Raw genomic sequence first — 16,748 nt, forward strand, 5'->3', positions numbered from 1 at the left:
TGTGTACGGGTGGCCACTGGTCCCTGAAAGTGACAACTGGTTCTATGGTAAGGCAATGGGCTCAAGAGCTGGAGTAGACTAGAAGTACCATGTTCCCTACCACCCCCAGGCTGCTGGTATCACTGAGCAGTATAATGGACTCTTAAAGCAGGGACTGTGACAGCAGGAGGGCACCAGCTCCCTTACTGAATGGACACACTGCTTGTGGACAGTGCTCCAGTTTTTGAATGAGAGACTTTGATGGGGTTAGGGGGTGGCAGCTCCAGTGGAGGCCCATCTGCACGGGGCAGCTGCTCCCATCCAGGTGCAGATATGCCCAAGGACGCTTTACTCAAGCCGGGCTTTGGATGGCAGGGCAATGTGCTCCTGCCTGCTCCAACAGCAGAGGGACAGGACCCAGGAAATCAACCTGCGTGAAAGGGAAGACAGAAGCAGAAGAGCAACCTGGGAGTTCCCGGTACGCGAGAAGGAGCACGCTATGGTTTCTTGGATTCAGAGAAGAGTGGAACAAGAATGAAGAACTAGAAAAAATATCTTTATGACCCTCATCCCTTATTCTGCTAGCACACAGGAGCCTTACAGTGTCAAAGGTTAGAAGAAAGATGGATTTCAACTCCTCCCCCTAAATTTAACTGCTTTGCCAGATCAGATAAAACTGAGAAAAATAAATAAGTGGTCAAAAGTACCTGAAGGCATCCCTCACAATACAGGGGTGAAACATTCCTTACAAAAAGTCAGGAGTAAGAAGAATGGGATGGGCCTCAATGCATTTTAATAGTCTAAATCAAATGAAATAAGTGAAAGCAAGAGGCAGAAACTGATCACATGTATAGCAAAAGACACACGAGCTAAGATAAAATGTGTAGAAAGATAATATAACAATTCATTTTATATGTCAACTTGGTTAGGTAATGGAGCCCCAGTTGTTTAATCAAATGCCAGTCTGGATATTGCTGTGAAGGTATTTTTCAGATGTGATTAACATTTAAATCAGTATACCTTAAGTAAAGAGGATTACCCTTCATAATGTGGCTGGATCTAATCCAATTGCTTAAAGGCCTTAGGAGAAAAGATTGAGGTTTCTCAGAGGAGAAGAAATTTAGCCTCAAGAGCACAATATATAAACCATGCCTGGGTTTCCAGCCTGCTGGCTTGCCCTACAGATTTCAGACTTGCCAGCCCCAAAATTGTGTGAGTCAATTCCTTAAAATATAAATCTATTACTCACTCTTTCTCTCTCTAGATAAACACACACACAAATATATATACATATGTACACAGAACATTTCCTAATACTTCTATTCCTGAAGAACCCTGACTATACAGATAATAAAAGATGAAATCTATTAACAAAGACCAATAGGACAGAATCTTAAACTAGAGGTAACAGAATTGAAACTGGCTAAGGCAGGCAGCCACAAAGATTCCTGGACATATGATTGACATGATAAATAATACATCTAATGAAGATTATTTTGGAATCTATAATATGTATAATATGAACTAGGTCAAAAGGACACTATAGTTAGAGCACATTTAGAGGAATCTAGGCCAAAGGATTCTATGAGTGGCTATAGAAATGAAAAGGAACCCATTCATACAATAAGGATATGACAATAATTTAACAGGTATATTTTTGTATTCTAAGATCTTTAAAAGTTGTACAGGAATATTGTACAAATATAAAGATATTAACTTACCGTATTTGTCTCGCAAGCCAACAGTACATCTGAAGACTCCACCAAAGGCAACATCTTCACCAAATATTACTGAAAAACAATGTATAAAGAACACCTTTTATTTCATAATCCCTAAAAGACAGTAACAATGAGGAATAAGTAATTTCGAAGTTTACATTTTAAATCAGAAAACAGAAATGAACTATAGATCCAAATCAAAGTTCCTCAATTTCGATATTATTTACTGTGGGGAAACTGGTCTCCCCAGAATTGGTAAACAGCCTGCACAAGATGGAGTCAGTGTGGACAGGTCAGCTACATCAGATCCAGCCACGCGTGACTAAGGGAAACAGGCAGAAACAGTATACCTGCATGCCCACCTTATGTAAGCTTCACTTACGTAACCTCTCTGTAATCATGGTTTGGTGCCACTTTTGTGTGATTTACTATAAAACTCTTGTGAATTGCATCAGGCTGCTGCCATCACCCAATAAAGCATGAATCATCTGCCTACTGTTCCACGCACCTTCCTTCAGCTCCTGGCCCCTCGCACCATTGCCTCCCTTGCCTCCAAACTCAGACACAACATTGACATTGCGGACTGGGACTGGATGATTCTTTTGACGCAGCATGCCGGCATACCATATTTCTGATCTCCACCCAGTGGATGACAGTTGCCCCCTGACACACAGTTGCAACAGCCAAAAGTGTCTCTAGTCATTGTTATATGTTAGAGGAGGAAGGGGGATTAAAATTGCTCAGGTTAGGAAAGCACCACTGATGTACAAGCTCATCTTGTTTTACCGTTAAGAAATTGAGGCCACAGAAGTAGTAAAGTAACATGCTAAGTCAGAAAGCAAGAGGCAGAAATATGACTCACACTCCAGGCTCCCAAGTCCCTGGTCAGTGGTTTTTTTATACATGATAATATACAATGAGAGTCAGTGACTGGAAAAGCCAAAGGCAAAACATTCCAAGCTGAGAGAACAGTCACAAATAGGAAAGTGGGTTAGATTGTGTAAAACAGAAAGGAAGAAAGTATGGCGGGACATAGTGAGCAAGAAAAATAATAATATAAGTACAAATTAAGAGGAGCCTGTATAAGGCAAAGAAATGAAAATAAGAGGAATTCACAGTGCTAAATTCTAGTCACATTAATGTCACCTAATGAGTTTTGTAGACTTCAGAAAAAGAACTCACCCTTCTCTACTAACCTAGATTAATCATCCTCAGAAAGCATTTGCAACAAAGCAGGCCCATCAGTCTAGCTCTCACTTTGTGCTTAAAAATAACCTGTTTTTCACTTGATTTTAAAAACAAAAATTCTCAAGTGGAAGTCCAAGGTATGTAGTACAGTCAATCATATTTATAGAACATATAACGGGACAATTCTTTTTACATTAATAATTTAATTTGATAAGTTACTTATAAAGTCAGTCCCCCCAAAAATCTTTACAAGTTGTATGATAATGTATCCTAAAGGAAAGCAGAGAATGGAATCTTGATTTTATAAATAGATAGCTGAATGAAGTATTTTTCATTTTTTCTATATGCTAGAGAAACAGGAGTACAGAGTAGGCATTAATCCAGAAGGTATTAATATAATATCAGGACCACACATACTACGCAAGAAAGTAAACTGGATGATGTTAAATACACGACAACTAATTCATAATGAATGAATTAAAATGTGTTAATATCACAACTGGATTATTGAACCTTAATCATAGTCAGGTCTTTTATAAATTTCAGGTAGATATAATGTTAACCAGTAAGCTTCCAACAAGTATTTCCAGCAAGTCTTCAATCATGAAGTAACACAGCTACCACAATCAATCTCAAAGGAAGTTTACCTGCAGTAGGATCTTTAGCCAATGAGTTATCTAAGGCACTTGTTACTGCCTGGAAAAGATTCATTTTCTGAGTCTGCCCTGTAAAAACAAAAAAAATTTTAAGTCATATTTCATACAGTTGATTATAATTTGATTAAAATCAAGGAAGAAAGGAAAGTACAGAACATATTTCATAAATTTACTGGATCATTTACAATGATGACTCTATGGAAGATAAAAGCAATAGACTTCAAGAGGATTGTTGATAAGGCAAAATTACACAAAATTAAACAATTAAAGAATAAGTATAAAAATGGAAGAAGGAATATAATCAAATGACCAACTGTGTGTAGAAAATAAATAAAAGCTATGCCAAGTCAGGAAAGGTTACCAGTCAAAGTGAGTGGTCAGGAAAGATGCCCCACAGTGGTGGTAAGAACATAACATAAGCCGTAAGAAATGCTCATGACCAGTGGCATGTGTTGAATGTGCCAGTGATAGCAAATGGTCATGGGCCACAGAACAATGAGAAAGGCTAACAAGAAACTTTAGTACCCAGAACTGCTGGTGTTTGGAGAATACTAGAATCCAGTGCCTAAACTCATCAGACTTGGTTCTTATTATTATTTTATTTGCTCAAGTCAGAATCCCTGCAAGTCAACCTCCATCTCTCTAAATAGGTTAAATGGACCAAGACATGTAAAGCACTTAGAACTATGCCTGACACAGTGAATGCTGAAAAAATATTAGCTATTTATTATTAGATTCTGGACTTTGTCCATGTCCTTCATCTTGACCTGGGCATTAATTCTGAAGGGTACAAAGCTGTATTTGATAAAGTTCCAAATACTGAAATTCAGAAATGTTATGACTTTGGAGGTACAATTTAAGCTTTGATGCTGCCCATTGCCCACAATCACCTTAGAACTTTGGGTCAACTCCTCTCTAACACCACTCCAGAGCAGAGAAAGGCTTCTGCCTGAACCTTCTCTGTTCCACCAGCCTAGTCTTTGTTTTAGAGCCTAATCAATGTACCAGTACTCACTTTAACCCAGAGCCATGCTGATATAAGATTCCTTTACACCTGCTTCCTGCCCTGGCCACTGCCCAGTCTAAGCTCTGTGCTCCTCGGTAGTGTGGGCTGTTCCAAACTCCAAGGTCTAATTCCCAGGGTGGGATGCAACAGCTATTGCTATTGCTTTCAACCCTCTGGCCATGAGACACTGGTCACTCATTTTATTTTCCTGGAAACCTATCTTCTTCCCAAGACTCCTTGGCAGGCTATGGCATATGACATCTCAAATCTTCCATCATCTACTGACACACTGCCTACTGTTTCTCCATCTGCTGTGGCCTTCAACACTGCTAAATGCCCAGACTTCAGTTCCTGGCAATGCCCAATCAGATCTGCCCTGCTGCCTTCTGTGCCCAGAAAAAAGGTCTACTTATACTCCTATTTCTGGTAGAGATAACAGGAATTCATTCCAAATACATTGTATGTCTAAAGAAACAAAGTCACACCACATGTCCATGATCAATTTATAAGTTACTTTTCCTCAAGCTAAGGCTATTATCATTTAATAGATACTTTCCTTAAGTCCTTCTCCAGTCTATAAAAACTCTTTAAAGTATTTATTAGTAACCAGCATCAGAAGGTAATGGTTTAAGATAGTGTCTTTCAACCACCAGTCCAAGGACCAGTCTGCCAGAAATTTCATACCAGTCCACAAAAGAGTTAATCACCCTGACATTGTATAAAGATAACAGACCCAATGATCTTAGTCAAGTTCACTTTATGCTCAGGGTGATTTCTGCCTTAGTGGTCCCTGAAATAATTCTATTTACGTCAGTCCCCAAGTGTAAAAAAGACAAAACCACTGGTTTAAGGTAAATCTTCTTCCCAACCACCATGACATTTCCACTCTTTCTCCTATTTCATACATTTCCTAGAGTAAGATTTTTATTTGTCGATTAGCTAAGAACGTAGGAAGATAAAAAAAATGCTTAAACATCTAAGGTGGTATTTATTTCAAATATCCTGACCATTAGAATTATTACAAAATTTTGCCAAGATATCTTATTATGTTTCTGCTCAGCAAATTTCCAGTCAGAAGACTATAATAATAAAAATCACACAGGGCAGGCCAGTTGGCTCAGTGGTAGAGTGTTGGCCTGGCATGTGGAACTCCCAGGTTCCATTCCCAGTCAGGGCACACAGGAGAAGCATCCATCTGCTTCTCCACCCCTCCCCGTCTCACTTCCCTCTCTCTCTCTCTCTCTCTCACACTCTTTCTCATTCTCTCTCTCTCTCTCTCTCTCTTCTCTTCTCCTCTTGCAGCCATGGCTCGATTAGAGCAAGTTGGCCCCGGGTGCTGGGGATGGCTCCATGGCCTTCACCTCAGGCACTAGAATGGCTCCAGTTGCAATTGGAGCAAGGGCCCCAGATGGGCAGAGCATCGCCACCTAGTGGGCTTGATGGGTGGATCCCGGTCAGGGCACATGTGGGAGTCTGTCTCTGTCTCCCCTCCTCTCACTGAAAAAAAAAAAAATCATGCAAAGTAAATCTGAAAAGTACTGCTTTATAACCACAAAGAAATTACTTATCTTGTATGAAAATAATTTACAAGGTTATTTAAAGGTTATATTTCCATGGGAGCACATAAACTTTCACTCCTGAATACTTTTTTTCAAATAAAGTAAAAATTTTAGGGTTTTGGATTAACTGCTATTCTACCAGATGCTTTTAAGAGTTTTAAATAACAACTTTTTAAATTTTTAAATAATTTTTTTATTTTTCAATTACAGTTGATGTACAACACTACATTAGTTTCAAGTGTACAACTCAGTGATTAGACATTTACATAAATTAAGAAGTGATCACCGCAACATTTCTAGTACCAACCTGGCACCATAGTTATTACAGTATTCCTGACTCTATTCCTGTGCTGTGCTTTACATCCTCATGACTATTCTGTAACCACCAACTTGTACTACTTAATCCCCTCACCTCTTCCAACCATCCTCGTGACCCCCGCTCCCATCAGACAACCATCAACATAGTCTTAAATGAAAAATTTTAATACAGCAACATCTCACTTTGATTCTTTTTAAAGCTGTAGGATGCTTTCTGGATGGATCAGGAAGAAATCACAAGTTATTCACAGGTAAAATTATTTTAAATATCTAATTTCCTTATAAGTGCTTATTATCCTGTAGCTTATACCAAAGACCATTGGTAAAATGTCTGTGTTCCCTTATGATAAGCACACCTAACTAATTTTGTGTCACCGGTAAGACCTTTAAAAAGAAAAAAGAAGAAAGGTGGTCTACAAACACCACTAAAAAGTTATTCACAGTATTATAAACAACCAGATCATCACTGCTGCAAAGATACAGTGGCGTGAGGTTGGAATGGAAAAGACACAACAGATCATAAGCTCTAAGACAGCATGTATTTTTACCTGCCTTTGATCAGAGCTACACGCTCAGTGTTTACATAACGTCTGACAGAATATTTATTAAAATGCAAATGAAGGATCTATAAACACAAATGCCTTTTTAACATGCCTGTGTATACTGCATACCCAGGAAAAGGAAGAAAGTAAACAGTAATTGGGCAGAGGGCGGGAGGGCGAGGGGGTAACCAAATAGGGAGGCCCTAAAAACCCTTAAAGTTGAAAAGACTGGGCCGATCCCTACACTCCCCCTCTAAAAACATGTGTAACTTCAGTCATGATATGACAAGTGACGTGTTCCTTCTTGGTCTCAGATGACTGGCCAGTTTGTATGTTTTTGGAGAGGTCAGTAATTAACTATTGAGCATGCAGTTAATCACGTAACAGAACGCGGTGGTCAGGATCTAGCATGCAGGGATGCTTGCTCAACATGAGTGATGTCCTTATAGATGTTCTTTAACTTTGTCTCCAGGGCACTGGCATCTTGAGTCCTTGGGAAACCACCTGCAAAACAACTCCCTCTGTCCCTTGGAAGGACATAAAGATAACATTATATTGTTAATGAGAGAGGCTATTCATTCCTGCTAAGAATTATTATTACTGGACTGTTTAACTCCTTATACTTGGAAGGACATGAAGCAAAGATTAAATTCCTTATTTATACCATATTTGTAAGCTATGAGTACACAGTAGTTAACCCTTAATATACTATTAACCCCTTATAGTTCCATGACTCAGTGGTGACACACAAATTGAACTCCAGCTTGTTCCAGTAACACTTATGCCCACCTTTATTTAATCTCCCTTAGCTCCCTCTTTAATCTCAAATGCTTAAAAGAACTAAAAATTGTTATTCTCCAAAGCATCTATCTTAGTCTGTTTGAAACCGGAAATATCAGTATTTAGAAATATCGGCATTTGTGTTGCCTGTCACCAATGCAGCCCAATAAGCAGAAACAGGGATTGAATCTTTTACGGGCACTTTATTCAGATGCCTGATGATCTGAGGAGAAGCAGGAAGGTGTGTAGTTATGTTCCCAATGCCATTTCAACCCCCTATCCTTAGCCAACCTTTTTTTAAGGGGAAGAAAAGGGTATGTAAGAATTTTGGAATCTCAGGGGAGAGCTAATCAGATCATAGTCAAAGTTAATTGGATCATAGTCAGCAGTCCTTGAGGCACAAAGCTTTGCCTGCAGACCACTGAGGCACAAAAATGGACTACTTTCAGTCCCCTGGGGCACAAAAGTGGAATACTGGTACTTGCAGACCTTAATAAATTATGCAGGCTACCTGACCTGTGGTGGCACAGTGGATAAAGCACTGACCTGGAACGCTGAGGTCGCTGGTTTTAAACCCTGGGCTTGCCTGGTCAAGGCTTATATGCAAGTTGATGCTTTCTTCTCTTCTCCCCTTCTCTCTCTCTCTCTCTCTCCTTTCTCTTTAAAAATGAGTAAATAAATTTTTTTAAATGTTTAAAAATAAATCATGTAGGTCACTGAGGCATTCCACACCTGGAACAAAGCCTCTACCTGCATTAACGCACAGATGGTAATCAAACCTACATTATTACTCAAGCTAAAATTTTAACTCTTCAGTTCCCCGTATCATGTTGAGGTCCTGCTTCCAGGTGTATCCTGTTCAGATCAAATATGTTTTTATAAAAATTATCTACAGGTTTGGATGTTCTTACACTGACATATCCAACAGTCAGCAGTTCTCCACTTGGGTGTCTTGGGCTTTTTTTAAATCAACAAGCACAGAACTGAACTCTTTCTTTTTATTTTATTTTAGTCTCTTTCCACCCTCATTTCACCCCTTTTCTCCCCCCTCCCCCTACTCCCACCCCCTTTCCCTCAGGCTATTGCTACACTATTTTCTGTGTCTACATGTTCTATGTATATAATTTGACTACTCCCTTCATCTTCTTTGACTGCATCCCTTCTTCCCCCTTCCCTCTGACAGCTGTCCATCTGTTCCCTGTGACCCTGCCTCTGTTTCTATTTTGTTTCTCAGTTTACTGTGTTCATTAGATTCCACATATAAGTGAGATCATATGGTATTTGTCTTTCTCTGCCTGGCTTATTTTACTTAGCAGAATAATCTCCAAGTCCATATCCTCACTAAAGGTAAGATTTCCTTCTTTTTAACAGCTATGTAGTATTCCATTGTACAATATAAATATACTACAGCTTTTTTGTCCACTGATGGACACTTAGGCTGTTTTCAGATCTTGACTATTGTAAACAATGCTGCAATGAACATGGGGGTGCATATCTTCTTCTTTTGAATTTAGTGACAAAACTGAACCCTTTGTATCTATGCCCAGAATGCTACTTTTTGCATTTTGGCAAACAGCAGTGTCCTCCACCCAGATGCCCGAGCCAGAAACCAAGGAGGCATCTTTGAATATCTTCCTTTTATTTATTACTGGCATCCAATCCAACAAATCCTACTTCTAAATATATTACTTCCAAAACACAGCTTACAATGTGGCACTACTATTCTATTTCCGGAACCCACCCATCATCTCTTTCAGGAAACCACCTCCTAACTGCCTGACTTAGTTAGCTCTGGCTGCTATAACAAAATACTACCATAGATTGGGTGGGTTAAACCAAGTTTAGTTCTCACAGTTACGGATGTTGGGAAAACCAGGTGAGTTTCTGGTGAGGACCTTCTTCATGGTTTGCAGAAGGCTACCTTCTCGCTGATATCCTCACTTGGTAGAAAAAGAGATAGATAATTTCTCTTTTTATATAGCCTCTAATCCCATTCATGAGGGCTCCACCCTCATGGCTTCACTATATCAGGAACTGAGGGCTTCAACAAATGAATTGGGGGGGAAATATTCAGTCGATAGTACTGCCTCCTCACTTGTATTTTTTCATCCCTCCATATCATTCATCAGAGCAGCAATGAGTCCTAAGAAATAATGCATGTCATATTACTCCTGTATTCAAAATCCTTCAAAGCCTCTGTACCTGAAAAAAGCCCGTTTTTCACCACGTGCACAAGGCCCTCCTTGATCTTATCAGTGCCCTTCTCCAAGTTCAAACAACTATATCCTCTAACATGGGTAATTACAATATTCCTCTAACTGACTTCTCTGCCTTTACTTTCACTAATCCATTCCATAACTCTCCTAATAACACAAGCACATCTCAAGATACTTTCTTTCCTAAAAATATTCAGTAGTCCCTCACAGCCCATAGAACAAAATCTAAACCTAAGTGTAATTCACCTAGAATATATAGGTATATAGAGTACACTGGAAATACTCAATCTCTTCTCTCCCGTAACCTTTATTCTGGCTTTTGTCACCTCCATTTATTTACCTTACCAAACTTATCTTCTACCTCTTCTCCATTTCCTCCAAACAAACTCACTAGCTCCCATTTCTCATACAAACCCCATACTTTCTAACCTCTCTACTCATGTTCCCTTCCCTACAGACTCTTTACTGCAGGGGTCCCCAAACTTTTTACACAGGGGGCCAGTTCACTGTCCCTCAGACCGTTGGAGTGCCGGACTATAAAAAAAAACTATGAACAAATCCCTATGCACACTGCACATATCTTATTTTAAAGTAAAAAAACAAAACGGGAACAAATACAATATTTAAAATAAAGAACAAGTAAATTTAAATCAACAAACTGACCAGTATTTCAATGGGAGCTATGGGCCTGCTTTTGGCTAATGAGATGGTCAAAGTCCGGTTCCATATTTGTCACTGCTAGCCCTAACAAGTGATATGACGCACTTCCGGGGCCATGACGTGTGCGTCCCCCATCACTGGAAGTAGTACTGTACGTGAGCGATGCCGCGCTTTGCATCCACATCCTGTGCTCCTCTCACTGACCATCAATGAAAGAGGTGCCCCTTCTGGAAGTGCGGCGGGGGCCGGATAAATGGCCTCAGGGGGCCGCATGCAGCCCGCAGGCCGTAGTTTGGGGACCCCTGCTTTACTGGAAAGAAGACCCTCTCTCCCACAAAAAAAGGACTCCGCAGTCTACCCTAGATCTTTACAACAGCCTACCTCCCCCTCCTCAGCATATGCCAACCGCAATGGCCTTCTCAGTCACCAGACACAAGCTCACCCCACCTCAGGGCTCTGCCCTTGCCTCTTGTTCTTCCTGGTAAACACTGTCCCACCCTGGTCTTTGCAGAGGTGACTCCTTTGTCATTCCTCACAGATGGCTTAAAGGTCACCTCCTCAGAGTCAATCCTGACCCCCAATCTATTTAAGTAGTTCCTTTCATGTGCCAAATAACCAAAATCAGAGAAAATACTTTGCAGCACCTATGAAAGACAGAAAGTTAATATCTTCATTAATACCTGTAGCATACAAAACATTGGTATAAAAGTACAGTTGACCTTTAAACAACATAAATTTGAATGCAGGGATCCATGTAACTGGGCCTGTGTATTCTCCGATTTCACATTTTCAAATTCAACCAATCTCAGATAGAAAACAGTATTTTTACATTCCCAACCACAGTTTCCAAACCTCAGTTTCCTGAACACAGATTCTAAACTGTGGATTGAAAATGCTGTTAGATAACATGTCCATATGCACAAACATTGCTGATACCAACTTCAATGTATGTGTGTTTTAACACACCACCAAGCAATTCTGCAACACCAGCTGGATGTTCTATAACTCAACCTAATTCTAACACTGTCTACCTGGAGGTAACATCAGATTCCACAGCTTAAAGGCTCAGCCCTAAAAGAATGCCCTCACCCCCCAATTCAGAGGCCAATCGCAAGTCCAGGTTGTCATCGAGTGTGCTTCTGACTGACCAGCTACAGATCAGAGGTTCCCACAACCCCCTTCTTGGGTTCAATTAATTTGCTAAAACAGCTCACAGAACTCAAGAGAAACGGTTTACTTACTAGATTACTGGTTTATTATAAAAGGATATAACTCAGACTCATAGATAGAGAGCAAACTGACAGCTCTCAGGGGCTGGGGGCTGGGAAGGCAGGGGTGGAGAGATTGATCAAAAAAAGAGAAGAAACTCATGGACATAGGTAACAGTGTAGTGATTGGCTAGGGGCGGTTGGGGGGTATGGGGAGATAAATGGTGCTGGACACTTGACTTGGAGTGGTGAACACACCATACAGCGTACAAATAATGTGTTGTATAATCGTGCACCTGAAAACTGTAATTTTTTTTTAAAGAGTGTCACCCCAATAAGTTCAATAAAATGGAAATGGGGGGAAAAAAGGCTATAACTGAGGAAGAGCCAGATGGAAGCGATACACAGGGAAAGGTACATGGGAGGGCAAGGAGCTTCCATTCTCAAGCGTGTAGCACTCTCCCAAAGCCCCACCTGTTCACCAACCCAGAAGCTCTTGAATTTTATTACATAGGCATAATGGGTTATGGGATCTGGCAATCCAACCTATCTCCAGTCCCTCTCCCCCCCCCCCCCCACAGGTGGGAGTGAAAGCTCCAAGTCCCTAATCACAAAGGTTGGTTCCTCTGGTGACCAGGCCCCATCCTTCAGCGACTTAGGGGCTTTCCGAAAGTCAACATTAACATAACAAGACACCTTTATTACTCTCATCACAGGAAATTTCAAGGGCTTTAGGAGCTCTGTGTCAGGAATGGAACAAAGCTTAAATATATATTTTTTATGATACATCACAATATCACAGTACATCTGTGGCATTAGCCTGGCATACAATACTCATACTCTTACATAAGGTCTACCGGAAAGTTCTGTCCATTTCTATCACAAGTTTCGACACATAAGCACGTTTATTTGGTGCATGTGTGCCTCTCTATTTTTATCACTTAATGTATACATACTGACGTAGCAAATTAACTAAAACAAAGTTGATTCACGTTAGTTTTATGTGTGAAGCCATAGTGTACCCATGGCTACTGATAAAGTTCATTTACGCCACTGTAATTTTTACAAATTTCAACAAGGAAGAAATGCTACAGAAGCATGTCTGTCGCATCCATCACATTCCCCGGACTTAGCACCCTCCGACTATCGCTTGTTTTTGTCCTTACAAAATTTTTTGAAGGGCAAAAATTGGCCCTGGCTGGTTGGCTCAGCGGTAGAGTGTCGGCCTGGCATGCGGGGGACCCGGGTTCGATTCCCGGCCAGGGCACACAGGAGAAGCGCCCATTTGCTTCTCCACCCCCCTCCTCCTTCCTCTCTGTCTCTCTCTTCCCCTCCCGCAGCCAAGGCTCCATTGGAGCAAAGATGGCCCGGGCGCTGGGGATGGCTCCTTGGCCTCTGCCCCAGGCGGCAGAGCGACCCCCCCCCAGGGGCAGAGCATCGCCCCCTGGTGGGCAGAGCGTTGCCCCTGGTGGGCGTGCCAGGTGGATCCCGGTCGGGCGCATGCGGGAGTCTGTCTGACTGTCTCTCCCCGTTTCCAGCTTCAGAAAAATACAAAAAAAAAAAAAAAAGGGCAAAAATTAAAAAATGAAGAAGATATCAAACAAGCACTGGTTCAATTTTTCGCATCAAAAGATAAAACATTTTTCAAAAATGGGATATACAAATTGCCCTCACGCTGGCAAGAAATCATTAATAATAATGGCAATTATATTATTTAATAAAGTTTATTGACGGTAAGAAAAATTTGTATTTTGTTTTATTCCAAAAACGGACAGAACTTTCCAGTAGACCTTATACATACAGATGGGAGAATAAAATGGAAATCTGAGCTATGCATTAATATCCCTTAAAATGCTAATTTCTTCAAGTCAGATATATATGATCCCTGAGACTTTATCACAAAGAAATAATCTCAGATACATAAAAGACAAATGAAATTTTTCTACCTGCATTATTTACAATATAACACAGCAAAGCTGTAACAACTAAAGCATAACAGTAATTATTTAACATTCCTTTTACAGTCGTCCCTCATATTGCAGTTCACTTTTCGTGGCCTCACTGTATCACGGATTTTAAAATTGTATATATCTGATTTTGTATCACAGATTTTTGCTATATTGCAGAATTTTGCGGTATATAGGTATTTTTAAATATTTATTATTTTAATTATTTTTGTGGTAAAATAAGCATTTTCTAGCCTAAAAATTTTTTTTAAATATTAATTAAAACATATTAAAAGAATATTACTGTATATTCACTGGTGAGTACCCATATAGAATTTTATATGTTGTTAAAATTACGTAGGTTTAAGAGTGTAGAAAGTGTTTAAGAGCATAGGAAGTGTTTATAAGAGTGTGGGAAAGGTTAATAACAGTGTGGGAAAGGTTTATAAGAGTGTGGGGAGGGTTTATAAAGCCTTAAAATATATATAAATAATAAAATAAATAAGGTCGCTACTTCTTGGATTTCCACCTATCGTGGGGGTTCTGGAACCTAACCCCTGCGACAGACGAGAGACCAGTGTACTGCTGAGTGTAGTCACAGACTGTTAAGATTACCATACATATCATTTTATTTAGTCCTAATAACAAACTTCTGAAGTAGGTATTATTAACTCCTTACTTATAAAGAAATTGAGGCTTACAGAAGGTACTCGATGAGTCCAAATTTACACATAGCAGGGCCAAAACAGAAAGAGGCTCAGACAACCTGAGTCTAGGGTCAAGATTTTAACCATTCAATTATTGTGTTTCTATTTAACAAAACATGTCTTCTAAAGTTTATAAAAACTGTAAGTCAAATATTTTAAAGACAGAACTTGAGGTCCATTTTATTGGTGATAAAACATTGCTATTCACCTTTATGGCATCTATTAACTGTTTCACAAAACTGCGACACCTCTTAGTAAATTATTTCTACATGCATTTTAGCACATTGTTCAGAGTAAAGCTTTGGAATGTGAGTAATTCCAAAGCTGAAGCTACCACTAACTTATCTATGTAACCTTGGACAAACTATCTCAAGATTTCAGTTACCCATAGCCCTGTCTAGATAACTGGGTTAGTTAGAGCACTGTCTTAAGATGCAATGGTTGTGGGTTCAATCCCCAATCAGGGTACATACAGGAACAGACTGATGTATTTCTCTCTCTCTCTCTCTCTCTCTCTCTCTCTCCCTTCCTTCCTCTCTCTAAAATAAATATATAGAATTTAAAAAATAATAAAGGTATGTCATCAGATACATTATAAAAATAAAATAAATTTTTAAAAAGTTAAAAAATATATATTTTAATTAACCCAACTGAAAAATAGTAGTAAAAACATTACCAGCCTCTTTAAGGTTGTCATGGGCATTAAATGAAATCATGAAAGTAAACTTCTATGGTAAGCCCTCAGTGAACGTTCATTCTCAATTACTCACAAGTAAAGACACATTCCAGCACCAAAGAAGATTTTAGACAAGGCCAAGGTAACCATTTTCTTATTGTTTCCGATGTTCTGATGACAGACGCTGGACTTTTGAAGATTACATAAAACTTGCAGAAGAAATCGTAAAAGTCATGCAACTGTCCTACTGTGAGGTGTGCTCCCTGTCCTTCCTACCCTTGGAAGCACTCGAATGGCTTCCTCCTCCCTTCACCTATATCGATTACGCCTCCTTGGCTCAGTGGCAGCCTAGCCCAGCACAAATTCAGTACTAGGGTTAAATAGGAAGCCGAGATTCCTTCCCATCTCTAGGAAAAAAACTATTCTGTGACCTTGGGAAAACCAATTCAACTACTTCCTCCATTTTCCCTAATCTGCCAAAGAGAAACACAAACACAAAAAAAGAGCATTTCTTTCTTTTAAATACTGCTATACCTATTGTTAGTGGTCTAGCCCCGGGCAAGCGGGGACAACACCAGGGCCAGGGTTGGGAAAGCAAGGCTGAAGAACGGAGAAAGGGAGGCGCCCTCTCGGCACCACCCTGCCACCAGGCCCTTCCAGACTTCAATGTATCGTGTACCCTCTCAACCAAGTCGAGGGTACAGAAGCGCTGCCTCTCAAGAATGAACAGTAACAGAGCCAGGAGGAAACCACAGTCAGAGCCAGGGTGGACCAAGGCTCCCGAGAGCAGGGCACGGGTTGTGCGGGATGCCCTCGGGCGGGCGCGAAAAGGCAATCCTCGCTCACCGTACTCCTGGGACTCCGGGTCGGGCTGGAAAGTGAAGTGAGCCACCTGCCGCCTCTGGGCTGCATCCCGGACAGCCGAGGAGGGCTGGAGGAAGCCCTGCAGCAGCCCAGCACACCGCAGCCGACGCCACGGTCCCTCGGCTCCGTCCACACCTAGCCTCAGCAGCCTGCCCGCAGTCGCCGCTACAGCAGCCATCCCCATTCGCCGCTGGGGTTTGCGAGCTGCGCCGCCGCCGCACACTGCCGGCAGGGAGGGCGGAGCTCCAAGGCAGCTTCTGCATAGGTTAGGCCAAAGGGTCGGTCCCATACAGAGGACCAATAGGAGTACTGAAATCGGGGGTGGGAAAGGCAAGGAGAAAAGCCAAACAGCGTTTGCCGAAGTGCGCATGCGGAAGAGGGTCTGAATGCGTGGGAGTGCACAGGTGAGCTCCAATGAAATTGTTCCTGGAGGTGGAACCTTCCCAAAGTCAGGTGAGCTGGCCCTGGACCGGATGCTGGTCTGCAGTGTTCCACACTATCCTTGCTTTTTTTTTTCTTTCCTGATGTTGTTTACACTGTCAGTTTTGATAGCTTTCTCATTTTAACATTTATACTTTCTTTTTAAACGTAAGCCTTTTTTAATCCTCTATTTTTTACTTCTATATCCTGTAATGAGTGGAAAGATTACAGGTTGACATTGGTTATTGGTGTTTAGTTTAAGAAAACTTTGGGAATCCCTGCTCGAAACCTCCCTCAAATGCTTA

The 16,748-nt window shown here is 40.8% G+C and overlaps 1 protein-coding gene across 1 annotated transcript in view; it reads right to left on the reverse strand.

Annotated features, from left to right (window-relative positions):
• BCKDHB (branched chain keto acid dehydrogenase E1 subunit beta) overlaps positions 1-16,259 on the reverse strand; it is a 213,449-nt gene extending 197,190 nt beyond the window's left edge. Inside the window, exons 1-3 of the mRNA XM_066358974.1 lie at positions 16,006-16,259; positions 3,533-3,610; positions 1,701-1,769 (exon numbers count right to left, since the gene is read on the reverse strand). Coding sequence (XP_066215071.1) covers positions 1,701-1,769; positions 3,533-3,610; positions 16,006-16,207 — 349 coding nt within the window. The 5' untranslated portion in view covers positions 16,208-16,259. The remainder of the gene's footprint in view (positions 1-1,700; positions 1,770-3,532; positions 3,611-16,005) is intronic.
• Positions 16,260-16,748: the final 489 nt, after the last annotated feature.

The sequence above is a fragment of the Saccopteryx leptura genome, chromosome 1 (assembly GCF_036850995.1).
Source record: "Saccopteryx leptura isolate mSacLep1 chromosome 1, mSacLep1_pri_phased_curated, whole genome shotgun sequence".
In the NCBI taxonomy this organism is placed as follows: Eukaryota; Metazoa; Chordata; class Mammalia; order Chiroptera; family Emballonuridae; genus Saccopteryx; species Saccopteryx leptura.